The sequence below is a fragment of the Rhinopithecus roxellana genome, chromosome 8 (assembly GCF_007565055.1).
Source record: "Rhinopithecus roxellana isolate Shanxi Qingling chromosome 8, ASM756505v1, whole genome shotgun sequence".
NCBI lineage: Eukaryota > Metazoa > Chordata > Mammalia > Primates > Cercopithecidae > Rhinopithecus > Rhinopithecus roxellana.
The window spans coordinates 67641227-67669054 of NC_044556.1; the positions used below are offsets into that span (position 1 = coordinate 67641227).

A 27828-nucleotide genomic window follows, 5' to 3' on the forward strand; every position below is an offset into this window, starting at 1 on the left:
GAACATTCCTGCTAAGTTCCACTGGAAGAAGAAAACTTATATTATTTGGAATTAACAATCATTGTGAAGCCAGCATTTCTGAGCAAAAGTTTTTAAGTTAAAAATAGAAGCAGTAGATTATTTAGCATTATCCATCAAAGGTAACTATATTTTCTCATTGGAGAGGTTGGAAAAACATACCAATTCCTCATTTAGAGAACCATAGTGAATTAATTTCATGTTAAGAACACATTTTCTTTAAGCATCCTTTCACTTTATCTAATACTATTACTATGCTTATTGTTCTGTAGATAAAAGTAGCCCTTCCTGCCTGCATTTTTTTTTTTACTCAGCCATAGATTTCACCTTTCAAATAAAATACATGCCCTTCAAATCAGCAAATTTGTCATTTTACATAGTTTAGAGAGTTCAAAAATATTAAAAAACCTTCTTGAAAATGCTACTAATACTTAAAATAGAATCAACTGTTATAAGGGGCTTTTCACATGTAGGAAGTAGGCACTCTTTAGCTAGAAGACAGGGAATCCTAAGGACCAATTATTTAAAAGTAAAACAACAAAAGAATTAAAAATGCAAAAAAACCTCCAGCCATAAAACCATCACATCAGGAATAAAAATGAAATATTCCTGACATTTTGCTGCAGCTATAGACTAAGTTTTGAACTAGCTTCTTGTTTGATACATCAAACTTTGTTCCACCTCTTACGGTAATTACTCATGATTTTCTTTATTAAAACATTAATCATTTTAGCCTCTTGAAAATTTTAAGTAGCTTATTTGTCAAGCTATTTAAATATAAATTAATCTTTCCTTAAATATTATTTGTCATTGATTTTATATCTGTAAGCAATAATAGAATGAATATAAACCACCAAAATAAGTATACTTCGGTTCTACTGAAAACATTTTAAAAAATGAACAAAATTAAAATCTTATCTCTAGTTTGACAGAGATGAAAATTTAGCCGTTCAACTTTTATCAGTGAGATATAGATATACTAATATTGGAAATAAGCATGAAAAACAAAATCTCTACATTATTAAAGATTTATCCTTTTTTTGTTTTTCTGAATTCTATGGCTTCTAAGTTGAATCATTTTCTCTCTACACCCATTCATCCATTCAATTCAACAAGCATTTATTGAGTGCCTATTATATGCTAAGCACCATTTCACTTGATTTTGATAAAGCGAAACAGCAACAATTCCTTGTCTTCTGAGAAATACCTTCTAGGAAGAGAGACAGCCAGTAGACAATAGCACATGATAAGTGAGTATGTTGTATAGAATGTTAGACGTTGGTGAATATGATGAAAATGCAGAGCAGGGAAGGGAGAACCAAGGGTGCTTGGGGAAAAGGAGTGTCAATCTTAAATAGAATGGCCAAAGTGGGCCCCATTGACAAATGGTATTTGATGAAAAGACTTGACGATATTGGGAGGTGAGCCAGGGAGGTGAGCCAGGGAGGCGAGTCAGCCATACTTGGGAAAAGAGCACTGCTAACAGAGGGAACAGTCAGTGCAACGGCAGCAGGGCAAGAGTGTTCCTGGTGTGCTGGGGGAATCGCAAGGGGACTAGTGAGGCTGGATCAGAGTGAGCACCTGGACAGAGAAGAGGAAGAGAAGAGGCTGGAGGAAAGGGGGCTGGATCATCTAAAACCTTTTATGCTGCTTTACAGACATTCTCTTTTACTCTGAGGAAAAAGGGAAGCCATCAAAAACTTCCAACCAGAGAAATAACATGATACAACTCATGTTTCTAAGGATTATTCTGGCATCTTTGTTGAAAACAGACTTTACATAAAGCAAAGGTGAAAGCTAGGAGGTCCTTGCAATAATATAGTGTGAGCTCATGGTGGCACAGGAAAAAATGAAGAAACAAGTGACAAGTGATTGGGATTCTGGATACATTTTCAGATCACTGTTGTAGGACGATTTGATAGATGAAACGCAAAACAAGAAAGAACAAGATAAGTCGGGGTCTTTATGCAATTTTCCCCAGTTCACCCAGTTAAATTTAGTAATTCCCATTTTTGTGCACCATTGAATGTAAAGCATATTCTGTATATCTCTAATACAGTATCTACCCTGTAGTGATTGTTAGTAGATGCTTATATACTCCCTTGTACCTGTAAATTTCTCCTTGAGGAAAATGCTACTATATATCTATATATGGTATATATATGGTGTGTGTGTATATATATATATGGTGTGTGTATATACATATGGTGTGTGTGTATATATATATATATATAAGGTTTTATATACATAAAACTGTATTCCCAATACCTAGTAAAATGCCTGACATATCATGGACAATCAAAACATGTCTGTGAACAAACAAGTCAATGAGTACTCATGGAATGAAATCATTAGTGCTATGCATCTCTTCATAACAGTCCTCAACTTGCAAATCAGAGATACTATTCAGCAAAATCATTATTTTTTTTGTATTCATACTATACTGACTTTTGTTGAGCTTGCATAGTTTGCATACTGCACTTCATGAAGCTTCAAAATAGGAAAGCAATTCTTACCCTGCCCTGCTTATATATGACCTTGCTGCCTTGCCTGTTCATTCAGAATCATGTACTGAACATGAAACAGTAGTTATTAAACCAAAGTTATGTTTTCGTTAAATCCGTTCATCAAGTTCTCAAACTGTGGTAGAAATGACACGAATGAGAGCTAAGATGAATTTATACACGTGTGTATGTGTGTACACACGCACATACATATGTACATACACTGTATATATATACTATATGTACTATATATTTATAGTATATATTTATATATAGTATATATAGTGCATAATATATAGTACATATTTGTATATAGTATATCTACAGTGTACATGTGTACTGTGTGTGTATATATATATAAAACTAGATATCATAAAAAATGCCCTCACAAAAAGAAATAGTTTCTCAAGAATAGGCAACAGGGCTGGGCACAGTGGCTCACACCTGTAGTCCCAGCACTTTGGGAGACCAAAGCAAGTGGATCGCTTGAGGTCAGGAATTTAAGACCAGCCCGGACAACATGGTGAAACTCCATCTCCACTAAAATACAAAAATTAGCTGGGCGTGGTGGCAGGTGCCTGTAATCCCAGCTACTGTGCAGGCCGAGACAGGAGAATTGCTTGAACCCAGGAGGCGGAGGTTGCAGTGAGCCAAGATCGTGCCACTGCACTCCAGCCTGAGCCACAGAGCGAGACTCCATCTCAAAACGAAACAAAATAAAACGAAAGAATAGGCAAAGGGAAATTGAAGGGGCCGCTGACATATTACAAACTTTGACATTTGTGAGAAATTCCTTGAAAAAAATCATCATATTTATACTCACAGTCTCCAATTTTGAAAATGGATTTCTTTATATAGTAAGATTTCCCAATAAAATTTATTTTCTACCTAGCTTTAGGGAAATATTTCATACATAGCATTTTTCTCAGAAGATACTCAAGTGCTTGCTGATGTTGGGAGCTTATGAAAATAGCAAAACTAGAGTGGCTATGAACAAACAGCTGCAAGATGTGAGAAGCATTTTTGTTTTGTTTTTAAACTTTTATTTTAGGATGGGGGATGCATGTGAAGATTTGTTACATAAGTAAACACGTGGCATGGTGGTTTGTTGTACAGAGTATTTCATCACCAAGGTATTAAGCCCAGTACCCAATAATTATCTTTCTGTTCCTCTCCCTTCTCCCACCCTCCCCCTTCAAGTAGGCCCCAGTGTCTGTTGTTTCCTTCTTTGTGTTAAGTTCTTATCATTTAGCTCCCACTTATAAGTGAAAACATGCAGTATTTGGATTTCTGTTCCTGTGTTAGTTTGCTAAGGATAATATCCTCCAGCTCCATCCATGTTCCCACAAAAGACATAATCTCATTCTTTTTTATGGCTGTGTAGTATTCTATGGTGTATATGTACCACATTTTCTTTATCCATTCTGTCAATGATGGGAGTTACATTAATTCCATGTCTTTGCTATTGTGAATAGTGCTGCAATGAACATTCACATGCATGTGTTTTTATAATAGAATGATTTACATTCCTCTAGGTATATACCGCCAGTAATGGGATTGCTGGGTCAAATGGTAGTTCTGCTTTTAGCTCTTTGAGGAATTTCCACACTGCTTTCCACAATGATTAAATGAATTTACAATCCAACCAACAGTGTGTAAGTGTTCCTTTTTCTCCATGACTTCACCAGCATCTGTTGTTTTTTGACTTTTCAATAATAGCCATTCTGACTGGTATGAAATAGTATCTAATTGTGCTTCTGATTTGCATTTCTCTAATCAGTGTTATTTAACTTTTTTTTTCATATGCTTCTGTTGCTGTTTAATTAAAGGTGAAAAACCAGACATTTTAGGGATCCAAAGTAACTTGATACGCTGAATGGGAGCTAGAATGTATCAGTGTAGTAAAGCCTCCTTCATTATGAAAGTGACTACTTTGCTGAGCATATTTGTTTATTTATTTGCTTGTTTACTCACAGACATGTAAGTCAAGTACCTGTCCACCATTCTTGGGAACAACCTTACATGAGGAAACAATTCAAATGCATGTGCTTCAGACTAAGACAGCCAGTGTCACAGTTAATCATTTAAAACAGCAGTCCCCAATCTTTTTGGCACCAGGGGCCAGGTTCATGGAGGACAATTTTTCTACCGGCAGAGTTGGGGGAATGGTTTCAGGATGAAACACTTCCATCTCAGAACAGCCGGCATTAGATTCTCATACGGAGTGTGCAGCGTAGGTTTCTCACGTGCACAGTTCACAATAGGGTTCCCGCTCCTGTGAGAATCTAATGCTGCCACTGATCTGACAGGAGGCAGAGCTCAGGCAGTAATGCTCACTCACCCACCATTCACCTCCTGCTGTGCGGCCTGGTTCCTAACAGAACATGGACCAGTACTGGTCTTCAGCCCAGGGGTTGGGGATCCCTGATTTAAAAAGCTATCTCCATTTGGGGGAGAGTATATTTGCACATACATTATCATTGTGTCAACTGGTCTTCTGCTAGTGTGGCCTCTGTACCACAGGGGAGAGGATATCCAATAGAACAAATTTGTCTGGAGTGGTAAGCAGAGCCCTATAAAGATTGAGAAGTGAAATGGCCAAGAGGTGGTTCTTTAAGAAGATAGTCAAGAGATTGTAGAAGCAGCACTGTCTGATCAACAAGCATGAAGTTTTTATTTTCTGCTCTGTAATTCCCTTAAATTATCTGTAGGACTTCTATAAAGTTATAATCTGTTTCAGCCTTATATTAACTGTGTTATAGGGAATAAAGTGAGGAATCAGTATTCATTATTACAGTGCCATGGCCCCAGGGAGAGCTTCAGCAGCAGAAGCAGTTATGATGTGCCCATGTGAACAAAGAAGCGGGAAAACTGGAGTGATAGTCTTAGAGGGACACATGACAAATCTAAAAGGTAGAGATTTGTGTAACATGCAAGTGCAACACATTGGTCTCTTGAGCTGAGATGCAATAATTATTCCATAGTCTGTATGTAATCAGAATAGGATTTTGAAAAGTTTTTGTTAACTAATGAATAAAGAAAATATAACATAGATGTGTGGCCAAATATGATTTTGCCTAATGTAAAGGTTATAATCTAGTGAATTGATTTTATAGTACTTGTATATTTCCTTAGAATATTACATTGAATCAAGTGAGACTGTGATTTTTAAGGTCAAAAACAGCTGGATGTCAATAATTTCACACAGTTCAACTTAATAAATTTCAAAAATAATATTATATAAGAGTATTCTACTCTTCCATGTCTGAATGCTTTGATATTATGCATTGATTTTATGAAAACGCATTCAGTTCAATATTTCTTCTTATGGAAATTTACATACAAAACAGATTCAGCGTCACTGGACTCAATCTTGTATGTGTATACAGAATCAGAAACAGGGATAACAGTAAGGCTGAGAGCAGAAACTCCCTTTTTATAGGACCTGGTCTCTGGAATTTACAGCCCATGAAGAGTTAAAAGGCAGGTTGCTCTATTTTACTTGAACTCTTACCTTGATGCTTCAGTTTTACTAAAACTACTAGTGAATCTTAAGTAAGATAATGTAGATAATACACCTAAGCCTGTCAGAGATTTGGAAGCTAATGTAAAACTTACCAAATATAAACATGGCATATAAAGTCTAAATCTCCAAAATTATCATTTTAACTTTTTCCTTAAACAATAATATTATTAAAATAATAATATTATCATTGTAATTCTGTCCTTGAATTAGAGAAACAATGATTACGGTGTGTTATCAAATCAATCAGGATAGCAAAGGTTGTAATACAGAACGAATAACCCCTTCATCTTAGTGGCTTAAAGCAACAAAGGTTAATTTCTTGTTCTGGTTAAATATCCACAAGTCAGCAAGGGGATCTGCTCAGTGTAGTTACTCAGGGACCCAGGCTGACATGGCATCCATGATCTCCTATGGTAATTGTGATAGAGGGCAAGAGGATCTTGAGGCACTCACAGATGCAATTAAACCTTCCTGGCCAGGTGATCCCAGCACTACTTTGGGAGGCCAAGGCAGATGAATCACGAGGTCAGGAGTTCAAGACCAGTCTGACCAATATGGTTAAACCCTGTCTCTACTAAAAATACAAAAATTAGCCAGACGTAGTGGTGTGTGCCTGTAGTCCCAGCTACTCAGGAGGCTGAGGCAGAAGAATCACTTGAACCTGGGAGGTAGAGGTTGCTGTGAGCTGAGATTGCGTCACTGCACTCCAGCTCTGTCTCAAAAATTAATTAATTAATTAATTAATTAATTAATTAATTTAAAAAATTTCTCCCATTCACTCACATGAATTCTGCCCACAAATCCTTGGCCAGATCTGTTTATATGGCACCAAACACAAAAAGGAAGAGGAAGTAGGGCCGGGCGCGGTGGATCATGCCTGTAATCCCAGCACTTTGGGAGGCTGAGAAAGGGTGGATCACGAGGTCAGGAGATCGAGACCATCATGGCTAACATGGTGAAACCCTGTCTCTACTAAAAATTTAAAATAATTAGCCGGGAATGGTGGTGGGCGCCTGTAGTCCCAGCTACTCAGGAGGCTGAGGCAGGAGAGTGGCGTGAACCCAGGAGGCAGAGTTTGCAGTGAGCCGAGATCACGCCACTGCACTCCAGCCTGGGCGACAAGGCGAGGCTCCGTCTCAAAAAAAAAAAAAAAGAAAAGAAAAGAAAGAAAGAAAAGAAGAGGAAGTACAATCCTAATATGTATCTGGAAAGAGTCAAATGAAAATATTTCATGATCAATACTGATGACTAGCACTTTTGCTGGAGAAAGAATAGACATTCTATCTTGTTTTGAAATAAGAGATTTTATGTGTGTGCACTTGCACACATGGGCACACATGTGCGTGTGCACACATGTGCGTGTGCACACATGCACGTGCATCATTTATTAGAAGCCATTCTTTTGGTTCAAATCAAGTTTGAGGCAGGAAGAGCTAAATTCTCTTATTACAATTAGGGTGTCATCCACTGAATGCTAAACAAATCATCATACTTTGTTGCAAAAGATGATTAAATAATCCCTGATTTGATTATTCAAAATGCCCCCCACTCTCAGTGCCAACCAATCACAAGCTAATATTCATTTAGAAAAAGCCATCTTAAAGAGGAGCTAAAACCAAGTTCATTTTGATCCATGTTTGAAAACACATTTTCTTCTGTTCTCAGCAAACATAGTTTGATTTTTTGTAAAATGTGATTTTTTTAGATCTGAATACAGGCAAGTGCAATACTTTGGTTTGCTGAAGAAAGTCCAAAAACAATTTTGAAAGCCAAGTTCATGGTGGCCACTTTTCCTAACACAATTTCTCAAAACAGATAACAGTCTCAAAATAGTCAAAAAAGAAAAATAATATTGTATCTTGATGCACTAAATCCTCATAATGTGCTCTCTAGCTAAAGAAAATGAAATTACTTATAAGGAGCTTTGAGGCAGAAACTATTAACTTATTTTCTTATTATTTACAAAGGAATAGAAAAAAAATTATTCTGAACTTCCATTACCAGATGACATTCTGTGAAATACATAATCTAAAAGAAAAAAAAGTCACCATTTGTACTGAGAATTCCACCTAAAATTTAAAAAAAAAAAGGAAGAAAGCAAAAGTAATCTTCCTGCACATTTTTATTTTTTAAGACAACAATTGAGCTATTGCCTCTTGGTTTAATAAAAGGAAGAATCCAGACAGGTTCTACCTCAATTGAGACAGCAAGACACTAGAAAATTTGTGGGTCTAATTCAAGAAAAAAAAAGAAAACAAACAAACAAACAAAAAAAAAAAAAACGAGGATCTGGGTAGATTTTAGGAACGTTTAATGTAGAAACTAGTCTGTTAAAAGTCCATAGAATATTCAACGTATTTGAAATTTCAATATTCATTTTTTTACTAGGCTATTTTGGACTCTGGTTTTGTGATTAAATTATAGTAGTATAGACACCCTCAATAGTTTTTGTTTGTTTGTTTATCGTCTCTTTTGTGTTTACTTATTATTTCAACCAGGTAAAATGTTTAGACCTATAAGCACTCATGATATTTTATGCCCTACATAGCACAATATATGAAGATATTATATATATATAGTCTTAGAACTTCATAAAATTATTTGATTTGAGATAATTTGATATTAATTTATTCAGAAACCCATGTGGAAAGAAACAAGCATTCAGTAAGCATTCAGCCACATCACATACACTCCTCACCACATCTTCACAGCAAACTCATAAAGGAGACACCATACCTTAATTTTATCAGAAAAGAAATACGGATTCAAAAGAGATTAGATATTTTGGTGATGTTTGCAGAGCTAGTAAATAGTTGAGATAGAATTAAATCTCAGTTTTGTTGGCCTCAAAACCCACTCACTTTTCAGAAATCATACAAATCACTTCTTTTCACTTGAAAGAACGTAAAAATTTTAGGTTTCAAGATTTCACTGATCTATACCATAAATAATTAGTAACCAAATTAAATACACAAAGCTCTTCTCTGTAGTTACACAGTAGCAGATGGGTAAGCCTTGGGCACATGTTTCTGATGAGTCAATATTACCCACATAAGGCAAAAAGAGGAAAGAAGGAGGAGGAAAGAGAGGGGAAGAGGAAAGGGAAGGAGGGAAGAGAAGAATGGGGAAGGATGAGAAGAAGTGAGCTAAGAAGGCAGAGGCAGAAATAAACAATAACAACAACAGGTAAGAAACATTGTGAGCAATTGGGAAGCAGCATAGCTAAAACGTTAAAAGGTTGGGCCATGGAGTCAAGCTATCTGAGTTCATTATTGATTCTTCCACTTTACCAGCTATACAACCTTTCCCAAGTCACTGTACCTCTGTGTGTTTCCACTTCCTTATTAGCCATTATTATTTGACAGCTGTGCATTGTACATGACTATCTCATTTAGTATTAAAAGGGAAATAACTTAAAATGTGTTCTAGAAGAGAAGTGTTTCCATTTCTGAACCTCCTCAAACCCTATTTCATGTTTAGGTACACATTTTGACTTATTAAGGCCTCCCTGAAGTTAGAACCACAAAGGTTCATAACATGCAACATAATACTGAGGCTATACAGAGACATAATTTGGGGTCTCGGTTCTGCAGAAATGATTGCTCATACAATTCACTTAGAAATCAGACATGTCTGGGTTTCTGGCAGTAAATGTTGCCTTCAAGCATAATTTAATTCTTGCCTTGTTTTATTCTCCTCTCCAATTGCCTATTTACTAAATAGACAATAACTTGCTGAACTCAGACTGTGACTGGAGAAAGAAAGAACTTTCTCCTTTGCATAATTAGGCAGAGCCAACATTGACCAGCAGATGAACCTCAAAATCTGATTGCTCTGATCTTTTCCCCATCACATAGTGAACGGCACCCCTCTCCCCGTGGGAAAGAGAAGATGGGCCCTTTATGTATGCTTTAGTTTGAATAGCCCATCGTGACCCTTCCTGCTTCTATTTTATTTTATTCTTATCCTTTAGCCAAAGAAGAGTTACATGTGTAAGACATAAACCTGAGAAGTTTTACGGTCAATTAATATTATGCCCATAGTCCAATTTCAAGTAGTCATTTATAGCTACTTGAATATCTCAGTAAGAGAACAATAACAGTAAGAAACACTGCCAGAAAAATTGTACCAAACAGTATTGCCCCCTCTGCCCTACAATATCATAGAAATCAAAGCAATAATTACCAAGTCTGGCATATAGTCTGAAGGTCAAAGAAAAAAGGAAGGGAGTGATGGAGGGTGGGAAGAAGAAAAAGAAAAGAAAAAAGTAAAAGCAGGCTATGTTAACAAGTGTTCTCCAATCAATCCTATTAGTCAAAGCTCCTTTTTCCAGCACTGGAGGAAGAAAAGTAAAAGCAAGCATTAGAAAGATCAGTAAGCAAACACACCACCTGTGCAATCCTCCCAGTAAAGAGATGGACTTCAAACTACCACAGATGAAGAGTTACTCCCAGCATCCAATACAGCACTCATCACATAGTAAGAACTTAATAGCAGTTTTTGAATGAATTAATAATTTAGGAACTCGACATTAAATAATTCTAATTCCTAACTGGTCGCCATGCCATGGCTCCATTCCCCAGGGCACCATTCACGAGGGTTTATATTAGTCATGCTCCAAGGGCCCCCATTTCCTTGGAAAAAACACTGTGCTGTTGCCTTTTGAAATTGTATTTTATGTGGCCGGAACTATCTTAAGATATAGCTACTGTATTGCACCCATGCCAGAGAACAAAATTTACATGGTTTTCTATAAGAGCGGTGCATCAGGAGCACAACCTAATGGGGAATTCTAGTTACTTTTTTCACCTGTTTTATGTTATTATGTTAGTCTTTCCTTGGATTTTCTTCACCGTTTTCTTTAGTCAATATGATCAATCACTGTAACCATCTTCCTCTCTTCAAAACCTCGATGTCTTTGCCTTTCCAACAGACCCAATCACAGATCAATTTATTTAACTACGTTGTTTGCTAAACAGTCCATACTCTCCACATCCCACACCTTAAGTGAAGGTATTACTCCACGTTGTTTTTAACTCCACTATTGACTTACTTTACAAATCTTCATTAGGTGAATTCATCTATACTCACAGCTCTCAGGTAGTGATGGCCCTGTCTTCCCAGCTTTAATTTCTCCTACATTCCAGGCATGCAGAGGCAATTTTCTAAAATTGAACTATCTGAATGTCTGTTACGTCTGCAATCGTAACATGTCCAACATAAAACTATCTCATTGTTTCAATTTTTGCAAAATCTCTCATTTTCCGGCATTCTGTAATCCTATCCAAAGTTTGAATTATGGATGTCATTCTCCTTTTCTCTTCATTGTGCACAGTTAATGGGTCACTAAATTCTCTTCCTTTTATCCCCCAAATATTTTTGAAATCTGAACTTTCATCTCTATCCCATTGCTGTCCTGGACCCTTCATTTGATAGTATCTGGATACCTGCAGTAACTCTCCCAGTTGATTTTCGTGAATCTAGCTTTGTTTGCAACTAAATCATCTTCCTCACCGTTGCCAACATCATTCATTCCACTTACTTAAAATCCTTCAATGGCTCCCTAAAGTTTTCTGAATAAAGTCTAAGCTATTCCAATGGCATTTGCAAATTGAAAGCACTTCTCCCATAAGAAATAATGATAAAGTGATCTGCTGCAAACTTTCCGGGGCCCAGGCTGCAACTGTTTCTTAATTGCTCATCTCTGGCCAAGACAAAGAGCCTCCAAGTACCAGCTCTTTTCCTGAAAGAGTCATTGCCAACCAGAGTGAAATTTAGAGTGAAATTACCAAATGCTGCCACCAGGTAATTAGCAAAACAAAACAAAACAAAACTATGTTCTTTCACATTCTCAGGCCCCTTCACAAAATTGGGGTGAAATAAAAATTCAGGGACAGTCTTTCAAGGCTTCTTGGCACTAGCATTGTCCAGTCAAAGGGTGTAGTTTTCATACAATAGAAGGCCAGCTTACTAAAGTGAGAGCCTCTATTTGCATAAGCATCTTCAGAGACCAAGGAAATTATATTGGTAGAGAAGCATTGCCTGGCTATCAATTCACTGTGGCCAGCTATGGTGCCACCTAGCCCGACAACATTAGCATGCTATGGTGTGGGCCACGGTGGTGTTTATCTCGTATGTGCACAGGAACACCCAAACACTGGCACATGGGCATCGATAGAAGTATGTAGAAATCACAGGCCCTTTCAAGCTCAAGAAATGTGAACAGCAGGAACTTGAGGTATGCCTGTGTGTAGTAACGATGCCCTGCTCCATGCTTTCTTCCTAAGCAAGCACAGATTTTACCTTCTGAGTTTCGTGGTCACATCTGATTTCTATTATGCCTCCCTCAGGTAGCAGTATTATTGTATTATCCAGAATATCTAAATAAGCTTTATTTTATAAGTGGAAACATTATTTCCTCAGAAGATAGTACATAGTTTCATAAAAAAGATAAGTTGACTTACCAATTCTTTCTGTTAAACATGTGCCTACCCTCCACTGGAGCTTAAAAAATAGACAAACACTTTTACAGAAATGCATATGTTTCCGTGGAAAACTGGAAAATTACTGCACTCATTATTGTTTTCCTTGATGCAGATCAACTATAATTATATGTGGCACTTTTGAATATATAGTATGTTTCAACAAATCATTTCCTCTTCAAATATTTCAGATGGATTAGCTAGACCATGTTTTATTTCAGCATGTTGATGGAAAACAAAACATAATTTCATTAAAACTATTCTTCACTGGAAACATAATTTATTTTATTTTTCATTTTATTTTTATTTTTTTGAAGATGGAGTCTTGCTCTGTCACCCAGGCTGGAGTGCAGTGGCATGATCTTGGCTCACTGGAACCTCCGCCTTCCCAGGTCCAAGCGATTCTACTGCCTCAGCCTCCGGAGTAGCTGGGATTACAGGCACACATCCCCCTGCCCAGCTAATTTTTGTATTTTTAGTAGAGACAGGATTTCACCACGTTGGCCAGGCTGGTCTCAAACTCCTGACCTCTGGTGATCCGCCCGCCTCAGCCTCCCAAAGTGCTGGGATTACAGGTGCTAGCCACAGCGCCTGGCTGGAAACAATATGTTTAAACATAAAAAACAGAAATGGAATAAGGGCACATACGACTAGATCTATATTTTCATACTTCAACCAATATGGTTTAAGCAGATTTGTTTTTGAAAAAATAATATAAGACTGGGGTTATTAGCCAAAATCTTTTCATTCAGGGAAAGCATGTGTCCAAGTATTATCACTTGGAAAATTTGAAGCTATATTTAATTTTGTATTTTTTATACTTTGTACTAGTTAAATTTTTTAGTGAGGAAGATTCCCAGTTATTAAAAATGTTTAGTGTTTTTATTCATCAAAACTGAAAACTAGAAATAACCTTGTTGTTTCTTAACACTTTGGGAGTTTTTAAAACTAACAGTGCCCGGAATGACTTGGGCATGGAAAGTAAGGAATACCTATTGAGCAGTCACCTGGCATTGGTTCATCTACACAGAGGTGACAACTAGATTATATTTAGTGGGCTTTTATTGATTTATACCTTTAGTGAGTTATTGCAAAACTAAAATTATATAATAATCATTTTCCATTGTGTTCGAAATTTTAACAGTATTCTGTTCATAAAAACTTTGGCCATAATGATATTTTGAAAATTATAAGGGGCCTTTCCCTGTCTTTCTTCATATTCTCTGTTGAATTCGTGACCCCATTTTGCAGTTCCCTAAATTACATTATAAATCAGAAAATATACATATCTATTCCAATTGAAAGCTCCATTTCAGCTGGCTCCCCTGTCCAGAGCAGCTGCATCTTCGGATGGTTCACTTAAAGCTTTGGTCGTAGCCTTGACTTAGCTGAGCTTTCGGCAGATGCAATCACCAGACAGCACATGCTACCCAGAATATTAGGTAGACGCCAAAAGATGTGTGGTAAGAAAAAACAAAAAACAAAACAAAACAAAAAAGCCCTGCAATGTTTAGCATGAAAACACAGTGCTACATCTCATACTTTCAGTTGAGAATCATGAAGATCACTCATAAGCAAGCACACAACCCTGTTTTTTGTTTGTTTGTTTGTTTGAGACAGAGTCTGGCTCTGTTACCCAGGCTGGAGCGCAGTAGCGCCATCTCTGCTCACTGAAACCTTCGCCTCCCAGGTTCAAAGGATTCCCCCGCCTCACCCTTCTGAGTAGCTGGGACTACAGGCACCCACCCCCATGCCCAGTTAATTTTTGTATTTTTAGTAGAGATGAAGTTTCACCATGTTGGTCAGACTGATCTTAAACTACTGGACTCAGGATATCTGCCCGCCTCAGCCTCCCAAAGTGCTGGGATTACAAACTTAATCAACCACACCCAGTCTTGATTTTCATTTTGAATAAATCAGTTATGTAGAAATTTGTATTTATTTGAAAAGATGGTGTTATGGCTTGATTCGTGTCTCCCCAAAAGTCGTATGTTGAAGCCCTAAGCTCCAGTGTGATTGCCTTTGGAGACAGGGTTTTAAAGAAGGTAATTAAGGTTGAATGAGGTCATGAAAGTGGGGCCCTAATCCAATAGGACTGGTGTCCTTTTAAGAAGTGAAAAATATACCAGAGTATACATGCTCACATGATCTCTCGCTCTCTCTCATGCATGCACATAGAGAAAAGGCCATATGAGGACACAGTGGAAAGGCACCACCTGCAAGTCTAGGAGAGAGACCTCACCAGAAACCAACCCTGCTAGCACCTTCTTGGACTTCTAGCTTCCAGAATTGTGAGAAAAAAAAAAAGTCTGTTGTTATACCACCCAGTCTGTCATATTTTGTTTTTTTTTTTTTTTTTTTTTTTTTTTTTTTTTTTTTTTTTTTTTTTTTTTTTTTGAGGCGGAGTCTCGCTCTGTCGCCCGGACTGGAGTGCAGTGGCCAGATCTCAGCTCACTGCAAGCTCCGCCTCCCGGGTTTACGCCATTCTCCTGCCTCAGCCTCCCGAGTAGCTGGGACTACAGGCGCCCGCCACCTCGCCCGGCTAGTTTTTGTATTTTTAGTAGAGACGGGGTTTCACCGTGTTAGCCAGGATGGTCTCGATCTCCTGACCTCGTGATCCGCCCGTCTCGGCCTCCCAAAGTGCTGGGATTACAGGCTTGAGCCACCGCGCCCGGCCATATTTTGTTTTAACAGCTAGAGCAGACTCATTACTCTGGAAAAGTGTGCTAATTCTTTGACCCGGCTAGTCCTATCACAAAAAGCACTGTTTTTTAATAATACAAGTTTTAAACATTTAAGCAGATATTTTATACCAATATCATCAATTAATAAAGATATAAAATTTCCCTCTGTACTATCTGTGCCTTAGTGGCTTTCAAACTTTTAGACTGTGGACCACAAACACATTAAGATATAAGTGTGTATGTATATAATACATGGTTTATTTATAATATTATATGTGTGCATTTGTGTATTGCAAAACAATACTTTTCCTAACTACCTGACTGTATGAAATAGGTTCTGCTCAAGTCTATTTTATTTAAGAAATACATGCTTGTGTGCTTGTGTTTCCAAATCCATTTGAAAGCCAAATTATTGCTTGATGTTTGAGTAGTTCTCTTTTTAGCTATGTTATCCAAAACATTCCCTAACTATAATTTCCACTTTTTCCCTTAGCACCTCAGGATATACATGAAGTACATATGAAGAATAACCATCCATCATATTTCTCTCTCTCTCTCCCATCCCCTACTGCCCCCACAAACACCACACTCACACATGCACACCACATACAAGGAGCCTAAGGTTGAGGCAAATCCATTGAACAGGTCCTATTCAAAGCAAGGCGTTTCATGCAATTTAAATTATAGTGTCAAGCATATTGTCTTACTGACTTGTTTATAATAAAAATATTTTGATTTGATGATGCAACTAAGATATAGACTAATGCATACTGAATAAGTAAATTCCCAATTAGGAAATATGGTATCCTCGAAGTAAAGTATGGATAATTTACATTCTTGCTAGCTCACATAGGCACCTTGGGTATGAATAAAAAATTATATGACTTGGCCTGGCATGGTGGCTCATGCCTGCAGCCCTGGCACTTTGGGAGGCAGAGGCAGGCAGATCACTTGAAGGTCAAGAGTTCTAGACCAGCCCAGCCAACACGATGAAACCCTGTCTCTACTAAAAATACAAAAATAAATAAATAAATAAATAGCTAGGCATGGTGGTGCGAGCCTGTAGTCCCAGACACTCAGGAGGCTGAGGTGGGAGAATCACTTGAACCTGGGAGGCAGAGGTTGCGGTGAGCTTAGATCATATCACTGCACTCCAGCCTGGACAACAAAGAGAGACTTCATCTCAAAAACAAAACAAAACAAAACAAAAAAATTACATGGCTTGATAATTTTCAAAGAAAACATTTGTAAAGGGAAGTTAATTTCATCATTTTCTACCTTATTCTATTTCTTTTGGGTGTATGCTTAAAGAATTCATGCTTGTAGCTATCAAAGAGTCTGACACTGATATCTGTGGCCTAGTTAAAGGATAGTTTAACTAGGAAAGATAGTTAAAGGAAGGCAATAGACACTATAGGGACAGGTTTTACAGATTTGTTGTTCTTTGAAACAATTAGCAAAGTCGACTAAGACCCAGAAGCAAGAAATACACATTTCATAATAAAACATTACCCTGTCACATTCAAACTAATAGTGATCCTGGATATGTAAATATGAAATCAAAATTTAATTTCCAAGCAATAGAATTTCAAAATCAATATTTAAATTTCAAATTTTCCAAAATTTCATGAGTCAAAATTCTAATGTTCACTTCTATAAGTATAGTTGTACAAGATAAGTAAATTGACAACTTTTAAAATTGTTAAAATCTATACACAGGGAAAACGGCCATAATTCATACAGCTTTGAAATATATATACATGTGTATGTACAAATTTATATAGACATAAGAAAAATAAAATAAGTTAAAGGTAAAAAACCTTCCACATTATTTAAAACATTCACTATTTCATGCTCCTGATTTCTTGATACAAATATTTTCTATTATATTTTTCTTTACAGAATAAAATTTATTTTGTGCCCTTGAGAACAAAAGAAAGAAAACAAAAGAAAAAGAAATAACAAAGAAAATGTTTTTAGTTGCATCCTTTTTCATTAGAAATTGCCCTCAGTTCTGAGACAGCAATTGGCATAGAAACATTTTCTAACTGAATAAATTACAACTCATATATTTGCTCATAGTCTCATATAGCAAATTCATGCCAAATAGAAAATATTAACATTTTAAAATGTTTAAATATTTTAAATGTAAACGTAAACATAATTTAAAATAACCTTTATTAAATTAACTAAATAGAAGTGTTTTTGCACACTTCTTAATTCTCACCTCTTCTTTTGTCTTTTTAGATATCACTCGGAGCCAATCTCCAATCATGCTCAGGACAGCAGCAAAGTAAGCAAGCCCTACAAGGATCCAGAACCACACAACAGGCTTATAGAAGTCCAGATATTCAATATCAGATCCACCTGGAGACAAAACAAAGTAGAACAAAATAACTTCATATTCTTAAAAGTAAACAATCTAGGTATTGCTAAAATTACTAACTAAATTTTGGTTTGCAAAACACAGAAATCTAGTATTCTTGTCAATGGACTTATATTATTTTCTTCATTTTGAATTTCTCATTTTCATTCACATAATTCTTACCTATTTTTCAAGAATAAGTTAAGTTTTTCTTAATGAAACCTTTCATTGCTTCTTCAGATCATCATGATTTTTCCTTGCTTCATGTTTCATTTACATTTATATAATCCATCTCAGTCTAGTACTTAATTATTCTATGTGTACTAAGTTTCTTTTTCCACCTCTATTTTAACAAATAGAAGACAGCGATTACACTTTTGTTGGTGTGCATTTAACTTAGCATATTTACCTCATTGCCAATAAATACATGCTAGCTAATCAACTTAATGCCAAACTGAACAGCAAGTGAACAACTCTAGTGATGGCTCATATTTTAAAGTCATCAGTACAATGAATCACTAACAAATGCCAGAGATAATGACTTGATGGTTCGAATGAGAACAAATAGAAATTTGAGGGTAATACTACCATTCATCACTCTCTGACTTTTCTGAGAAATTCCCATGACTGTCATAAAATAAAACCGTAGCTCTCAAGAAAAAAAAAATTGGCAAGGCTCTTTTTTTTTTTACTCTAATCCTTGAAGAACTTCTCCATCCACTTGGAACAATAACTATACCTATGAGAATCTGGGTTCATTTCAACACACCCTTTGTTCAGTACCCCATTAATATGGGGGCATTTATTAAGTCCCAACAGTGAAACTGTTTTTATTTTCACAAATAAGAAATCAAATACCTCTCTTGAAAAATTCATAATTTAGACCAAGAAATCCTCATATAGACAGTTAACCTTAATGGGGTAGGTATATTGCGTGATGACAAAGAGAATACACAAGTAATATGAAAGGACATAGAATAAATGATTTTTACTTCTGGAAGAAGGAAAGTGAGTCTTAAGTAATGAGGATCAAAACTTGCAATAGCACAGTGTGGAAAATATATAGTATAGTCAAATGACTTTTAGTCATGGATAAATCTCCACATGTATTTGACCAAAGAGCAGATAAGTAGAAGAGAGAAATCTAGAAAAAGTAGGCTGTATCAGATTGTAAAGATTTCATCTTAACTCAATGGAGAATAAGTAAAAGTCTCTAGGGAGACAAGTCCTATATATTCATGTTTGACTATCTCCACAGAAAGATCCAGTGGCAGAGAAGAATGAACTGACAGGGAAGCCCCATGAGAAGTTTTTGTTCTGAATTAGCTAAGAAATTATTGTGTCTGAGTTAGGGCAGAGATGGCAAGAAGAGTCATTTTACAGGCCGAATTATCAAGGACTGATGACCAACTACTTGTTGTGATAAGTGAGAGGAAGAGCTCTCTGATGACCAAAGACCCACACTGTGGGTCTTTGGTGATATTGTAACTGAATGAGGGAAGAAAGACTGACTTTTTTAAAAAAAGTAATTAAAACTGAGAACTGACAGGTGTGAAGTGCTTGAGGTAATAACCAAAAAGATCCTTAAATGCAAATCTAACACTTAATAGAACAGGGCAGAAGATAAGGATTTTAGGACCAGCAGCATAGAGACTGGAGGTGCTTAAAAGAGTGTGGATTTGCTCAATTCACAAAAATTCAGCCAGTAAATTGCAAGTATATCAAAGATCAAGTATAAAATACTGAACATAATGTTATTGTAGAGAAATTAAATTTTGCTAATAAGTTGCAGTTGTATATTAAAAATCAAGTAGAAATTACAAGTATATATTAAAATCAAGTATAAAATACTGAGTATAACATTATTGTAGAGAAATTAAATTTTAAGTTGCTCATGATGACATTTTCAAATAATAAAGGGTCAATAAAAAGACAGCATTTTTCTGTCAGGTAAATAATTTGAATAGACATCATTCAGCTTTCTTTTGGTACAAAAGTAATTTTAAGAACACATTTTACAAAGTGAATAATATTACTTTCAAATATTATAAACATTTTACTTTGTGCAACATTAAAAACTCATTTCTGGGAATAATTATAAATGCATCTCGTGATGGTTAAGAGTTGGCCCATGGAGGATACAGCTCTAAAACTTCACTGAACTGATTTAAGAAATATGTGTGTAAACCTGTTACATGATAGGCTCACCAGTGAATTTCATTTTTCAAATGTTTCCATTTCAATGAAACCAAAATGACATTTTTTCCCAAGTACTTTCTCTTTCAAAACCAGAAAAAATCTTCATCCAAATATTTGTGACTCATTTAACACATAAGTTCACCAAGATGTTGACTTTAGAAGAGTTAGTTCATGCTCAGATTACTTTTTATAAGTCTTCTTTCTTATAAACAGGATGTCACAGTTTGAAAAGAGTAAATTAGCTTAATCACTAAAAGGTCTATATTTGGGTAAAATGTTCAACCCACAAGTTTTAGTGGAGTCTAAGCCCAGGGGAAAAAATGTTTTTCCTTTTTAAATTGCCACTCTCAAGATGAAATACTGGCAGTCAGATGATTTAGGAAAAATGAATATTATATATAAGAAATATTGTCAAACAACTCCCAAATCCTACTCACTTGCTGATATCTAAGATTCATGAATTAATTTTCACATTAATCAATTCACTTCATCTAAGAATCTTATCCAAATTAACATATCTGTGATGTCAGGATAACTTGCTAAGAAAAATTGTTTTATTTTTAAATTAGGAATAAATTAGGAAATACTTTTTAAAAAACTTCTTGACTTTTACAAGCATTAATTTCAATCTAGCTATGTTCAGGACACTTACTCATTTGTCTCTGGCATACTAAGAAAGCCTAGGATAATTTCTATCATTGACTTATTATTGACAGGGCTCCTGCCCCTGTCTCCCACGCTCTGTTTTTACTCTTTCCACAGACTTCTGAGATGCAGCCTACAAGATGCTACAGCCTACTCTCCCCTCCTAAGTCCCCACTGACCTGGCAGAAATATTCACTCCACTGCTTTTTTTTTCTTTATTGTCACTAAAAACGTGCACATAAATCCTTTCCATTTTAAGAACTTTCTGGCTAATCATAATAGGACAGTATACAGCTGGTAATAAAAATAACAAAGAGGTGTGGAGGTATAAAGGTTTTGGGAATCTTATAAACTTTTCCAAGTAGTTAAAATAAGTCTACTCATCCTGACATTCTTATGATATATGACAACTTCTTTTAGATGGTGCGATCTCTCTCTAGATCTCTTGTCCTTAATGCTTGTGTAAGGAACTCAGTCAGAGCCTAATCCAATCTAGTAGATTAAACTACAAAAAAATATAGCTCACGAAAGTTCAGGCTGGTATTATTGCTAGGGAACCATTATCTCCACAAAGCAGGTTTCCTAAACATTTGCTGGAAACAGTCCCTCTACCCAGCATTAAGAAAGCCCTAGATGGCTCCAAAGAATCATTGAATAGGCGACAGAACAACCCATGAGGCCATGGCAGGCATCTCGTAGGAGACTTTTTTTTTTTTTTTTTTTGAGATGCAGTCTCAGTCTGTCACCCAGACAAGAGTGCAGTGGTGCATTTCGGTTCACTGCAACTTCCACCCCCCGGATTTAAGCAATTCTCCTGCCTCAGCTTCCCGAGGAGCTGGGAATACAGGCACTTGCCACCACGCCTGGCTGATTTTTGTATTTTTAGTAGAGACAGGGTTTCACCATGTTGTCAAGGCTGGTCTCGAACTCCTAACCTCAAGTGATTTGCCTGCCTTGGGCTCCCAAAGTACTGGGATTATAGGCGTGAGCTGCCACACCCGGCCCCTAGAAGACTTAAAAAAAAAAAATTGGCCCTGTAAACCCTGCCTAACCTAGTTAACATGCTCATTTCTACTGATTTACAGAATATTCAAAATCAGATTGGAAGAGTGGGATGAAAAGGAAGACTTACCAATTACCTCCATAAATGAAATCATTTCATCCTAACGCCCTATGGGTAGGTGTTGAGGGGAGTTGCATTCTCATGTTTCACACTTCCATTGACTTTGGGCAGGGCTATTAGTAAGACCATGTGGCCACAGAATTAAGTCACATTGCCAGCTTCCTTTTGCAGCAATAAAGCTGATGATCCAATTGCCATCACTCTCATGATCTGTTTTGGAACTCAGGAATGCAAGACCAGTTTGTACTGGCTCCTTGAAATCCCAACAGTAAGTATCCCACTTTAAAATACAGATGTCATAATATCAGCAGAGAAAATAACATATGGCAGACCACTCAAGAAAGGGGTAGCAGAGCTAGAGTTCAACACAGGTGTCTGAATAGTTCCAAAACACAGGCTCCTTCACTGAACCCAGTGGTCCATGTCATCTATGATGTCAGCTACTGTCCTTCTTATCATTTATCCACCAACCTGTTTTGCTCATACTGCCTGGGAAGTACTTAGCTAAGGCAGGAAACAGTAAATTGGACAAGGCATGCCTCTTCTCCTCAAGGTTCTCACCTAGAAACCATGTGGGTCTGAAGACAAGCACCATTCCACCAAGGGCCTCCTTACCTTGCTCTGTCCTCTCTCCAACAGCTCCCAGCCATCGGCCCTTTTTCGTGCTAAAGAACTTGGGCATACAACATCCCTCTCCCTTAAATATAATTTTCTTTCTCTGTGATTTTTTTTCTGAATCACAAAGTATTTGTAAAGAAAAAAAAGATATATCCTGGTTTTAAAGAATAACCAAGCCACTCCAGACTAAGGTTATCAGTTCCATACATCTCTTCTGATTTTCTAAAATGGCATATCTGTTATAGAATATAAACATAGATAAATAACTCCATTTTAAAGAAAATGGGGGTCATTCCTTTAAACCGGCCTATAATTATTTTAGCTTAAATATCAAACACGGATTTTAATTTTGGGGGGTTTGTTTGACTTTACTTTTATTAATTAAAGCTATCCCGTCTTAATATGAAGGAGGGAAAATCTTAATTTCTGTTTTAGTATATCTTATTTTGTTGGCAAGTAATTTAACTGAATAAGGTGTTTCTCACTGCTTTAAGGACTCAGAACCCCTTTTAATAATGTTATAAATCCTATTTTCTTTTTAACAAATGGAAATATGATTTCAGTATTAAACAATAGCTTACCTACTAAACCAAACTTTTCATATGCCATTGAGTCAGAAAACCAGAATGCCAACAAAGGTGATATTTGAACTTGTATTTGGGGATTTGAAATTTCAGCATTCGAGAAGTTGTCCATGTCCCTCTAGGTACTTGTTCTTAAACTGGGAAAACTGCCGTGAAAAGAGCAGCAGTCTGATGATCATAAAGAAAGAAAAGCCAACACATGACATCACTCACTCATCGTTTACAAAGATGGAACAGTATATAGGTATACAGAATTGTTATTCTTAGAAATTGTCTTTAAATCTCAATCTAGAACAATTTGCAATATTTTTCAAGGAATGTAGTACAATTTACTTCCTGCCCCACGAAGGTGTAATTATCCATTACTGAATACTTTTCTCCTCAATATTTTCTCCACATGTTTTTACAATACTTCTATATATCCATTCTGAACCCTAAAAGTTAAGGAACTTTTTAGTTTGTTCACAGTCCCTAAGACTTCTAAACCATTTGGGTCAAATTCCACTTATTTAATCATGCAGATGGCCATTATTTCTGTTGTGAGTTCTCTGAGAGTCACGAGTTAAATCAGGGAGTGACTAAACCCTTTACAGAATTTTCCTGTATTATAAAACAGAGCAAATACCAGGAAGAGAAAAAGATTCCCTATTTAATTGTTGCTCCTGGATTTCATGTATTCTGTCTCACAGGAATAGGAACTAGAACAATTATTGTCACGAAGTGCTAAACACAGTATCTGATATACAATATGTGTCCATTAAACACCTAAACAAACAAATGATCAATGAATATAAAACATCTCCCTAGCAGTCACACAAACCCTCCTTTTCCAAACAAAGCAATTTTTCTGAGCCATTGTGATGGTGGTAATGACCGCTCTTCAACAGATCTCACTCTTTATCAGGTACTTTCCTTGTTATCTGTTAAATTCCTGGCAAATTTCTACTCAGTTATCAACTCAACAATAGCAATTTTAATACCTGGCCTTTGACATGGTTGCAAAACTCTTAGTCAACACAAGGTGCTGTTTTCTAGAGGATCTCTACTTGAACTAACTGCTTGAGGGTTGCAGGGAGAAACATGCCACGGTTTTTAAAGATATTTATGTTTTCATGATAAAATTCTCTTAAATTGAGCAAGCCCTGAGCACTCCACTGAATGAGTCATAATTTCAGTTATACAGGAAAGCAAACAGTTTGGTTACTAAAAATTACGTTTCCAATAATGACTTTGAAGATGTAATTCCAAGAAAACTGAGTCCTTAATATGAGACATACAAATATGTGCTTCCTAAGTAAAGAATGTGATGGCAAATGATTATAACACTGTGAAAAACTATAAAAATGTAGTAAAGGTAAATATGCCAGAAGAGGAAAAATTTTACCTGGGGAAGTCCCAAATTGTATTATACCTCTATTTGAGGGAGCACCGGGTAATAAGCTGAAGCCTAACTGATCTAGTAAGCATTCAAAACTACATGTGTGATGAAGAAAATTTCATTATTTAACCAAATATACTAAATTTCACTGATCAGAATTCCATGATGATGTATTTGGATAGTTCAATAAATTCATGCTCAGATGGAATATGTGTTTTCATAATATTAACCATGAGGATTTCTTAGAACATCTGGATTTTTGCCTAGAACTTTTGGATTTTATTAGAAAACTAGGTAATGTGAGGACACTGCTTCGTGAAATTGTAAATTCTTCTCTGGCTTTTTCACTCTTTCACATTACCCTTACAAAATATTAACCTCAGGTTTATGGAAAGGAGTATTTTTTTTCTTTGTTTCCTATTAAAAAAAAAAAATTGAGACAGGGTCTTGCTCTGTCACCCAGGCTAGACAGCAGTAGCTCAATCATAGTTCACTGCAACCTCAAATTCCTGGGCTTAACTAATTCTGAAAAGGAGTGTTTTTAAGGACTTCACTGGGCAGCTTCTAAACAAGCTATGGAAATGAATTCACTGGCTTGTATGACTCCTTTAAGGTATAGACCCTAAGGGTTTATATTAGAGGAGCTACTAGCCTTGAAAAGGAATTTTTAATTGTGTTAGGTTAATTATTTCACTTTTCTCTAATTTTGAAGAATCACCAACTAACACTTTATGGTTTTTGTTTTTTTGTTTTGTTTTGTTTTTAAGTCTTGGGTCTTCGTAAAAGAAGACAAGTTGTAAAAAAGCAAGCATTCATACATTACTGTATAATTAATAAGACTTCTTAGATTTTAATGAAGAAAGAGAAAAGCTTATTTAGCTAGCAAGCATGACTTAACAACTTATCACCCCAGACTTCCAGTCAAATGAAAAATCAAATGACAAAAATTAGGAAACAGAACATAGGAAATCAACACTAATTCTCACATACAATTTTGCCATTAACTTTAACTTATCTCTACACATTTGATTATACATCATTACTGATGATTTTAAAATCCCAGCAATTTGGGAGGCCAAGGCAGAAAGTTCGCTTGAGCCCAGGAGCTCAAGACCAGCATGGGCAACAAGGAGAAACCCCATCTCTACAAAAAACCCAGAAAATTAGCTGGGTATGGTGGCATGTGCCTGTGGTCCCAGCAACTTGGGAGGCTGAGGCAAGAGGACTACTTGAGCCCAGAATGTTGAGGCTGCAGTGAGCCACAATCACGCCACTGCACTCCAGCCTGGGCTACAGAGTGAGACTCTGTCTCAACAAATAAAAATAAAAAGATAAAATAAAATTAAGTAAATAACACTTTGCAAAATAATTTCCTTTCTCTCTTCTCACCTTTTAGGAAGAATTACTCTGCACTTGCTACTCTTAGCAACAGGGATCTGCTTACTTATATGACAAATAAAAGTGTCTACAGATTCTGTGACCTCCCAAGTCCTTTTTAGCCCCAGAACACTGAGCACTGAGAGAGAACAGAAAGTGCCATCAGGAAGGAGCAGACAGATACCAGTCACTAAGGTAACCAGTCACTAAAACATGTTCTCTACATAAATAAATACGAAGTTTAAATTTTCTGGGAGATCACTTCCTGTAGAGAAAGTACTAAACGCTGAATTCCTACATTCAGCCACATACACAGAGACACCTGAGCACTGCCTGTTTATCTGCACCAGTGGTCTCTGAATGCCTTTGATTCATCACCCACAGTGATAAAAGGCAAAGTATTGCACATTACTTATGAATTAGAAATGTATTATGCTCTACTATATTATATCATATACATTATAATATTTAAAAAGTAAAGAAGTAATGAGATTTAGAAATACATAGAAATAGGAGTCTTCATATTTTCTTTTTTTTCAAGATGGGGTCTCACCCTGTTGTCCAGGATGGAGTGCAGTGGCATGTTCATAGCTCACTGCAGCCTCCTGAGATAACACAAGTGATCCTCCCACCTCAGCCTCCCAAATAGCTAAGACTACAGGTTCATGCCACTATGTGCACCAAATTTTTAAAAGTTTTTGTAGAGACAGGAGTCTCACTATGTTGCCCAGGTGGGTCTTGAACTTCTGGCCTGGTGATCTTCCCGCCTCAGCCTCTCAAGTGCTGCCATTTTGCCACCATACCCAGCCTAATCGTCATGTTCTCTTATTGCAGAAAATCTACTTTTCTTGTTCATTCCCTGGGGGCAAGCACTATTTCAGAGTTCTGGTCCAAACCACCCCATCATCACTTGTTCTTAAGATGCTTCTAAGAATTATACTAATGTTAAGAAATACAGATCTATTACAATCTGTATCCTAAACACTTATAAATCACTTTCCAAAATATACTTATTTTCCTTTAGTAACACCACAGTTTGAAGAATACATTCTTTAAGTTGCCTTCAGAAAAGTTCAATATAACAATGTAACCTAACTCTGATCCTCCTCAGAGCAAATTTTGCAGGTTTTGCAGACTGACATCAAATATTAAGTGTGCATTATGGAAGGGACATTTTTGTTTCCTTATGAGATTTATAGCCCAATAGAAAGATGAAGAGGTTCAAGCTAGAGCAATTCCTCTTGCTTTTCCCTGGCAAAATAGCAAAATTAAGTGAGAACACTGTCTTTAGTACATCTACTAGCAAGAGGGAAAGTTCTAAACAGTAAATAATTGATATTTCCCAGATGGGGGACTCAATAGCTAATTTTACAGTCATAAGGTACCCAGAAGCAAAGTCCAATTTTGTGTACTCTATTGGACTATATGTAGCAATTCTTCTCCAAGATCCTTTAAAAGAAATTCATAATTTCTGTTTTTTCCAAAGACTCTTGCAAAGGGCACACATCTGCTACCCAGCCATTGCCACATCTGCCCCCCAATCCACATTCTCATTCCAAAAACACTCCCTGGACACAAGGACCTGGAATGTAAAGATGACAGTACTAGCAACAGGGTATCATAGCTTCACAAAGACCAACACAGCCACAAAAATATTTAAGTTAAGGAGATAGTGATGAATCAGCAAAACTAGTGCCAATTTATCTTACTCAGCATCTGTCATATTAATCACATCAAATTCTTATGCTAATTATAATCAACGTATATTTCTACAAGTTTGTATTATTTTCTCTGTCAAATAAAAATAAAAGTTACAGATTTGAAGATGGGTAACAATATAATAAAAGCTAATAAAAATAAAGTTGTTTATTTGATTATTCCTATGGCACACAGCTATCACTCTCCTATTCTATGATACTATGCCATGACTCTTTGAATTTTTCATCTTCTACAAAACCATAAAGAAAAATATTTTTTTTCCTAAGTTGGTTTATACAATGGTCACAAATATAATATTGTTTAGGACTCCGCCCACATTCATTTTTATTTATACTTTTTGTATTTTTTTGGTCTCAGATCTTTTGGGCCACATACTGAATTGACACTGTTAGTTGTTTAAAATAACATTGATATGGTTTGGGCTGTGTTTCCACCCAAATCTTATCTTGAAATATAGTTCCCATAATCCCCACGTGTCATGAGAGGGACCCTGTGGGAGGTAATTGAATCATAGGAGTGGTTTCTCCCATGTAACTCTCATAATAGTAAGTTCTCATGAAATCTGGTGGTTTTATAAGGGGTTTCCCCCTTCACCTGGTTCTCATT

General features: G+C 36.4%; 1 protein-coding gene across 3 annotated transcripts in view; it reads right to left on the reverse strand.

Moving 5' to 3' along the window:
* KCNK2 (potassium two pore domain channel subfamily K member 2) overlaps positions 1-27828 on the reverse strand; it is a 247007-nt gene that overhangs the window by 24181 nt on the left and 194998 nt on the right. For all 3 annotated transcript variants that reach the window (XM_010356758.2, XM_030936139.1, XM_010356768.2), the window contains exon 6: positions 17442-17581. In XM_010356758.2, coding sequence (XP_010355060.2) covers positions 17442-17581 — 140 coding nt within the window. The remainder of the gene's footprint in view (positions 1-17441; positions 17582-27828) is intronic.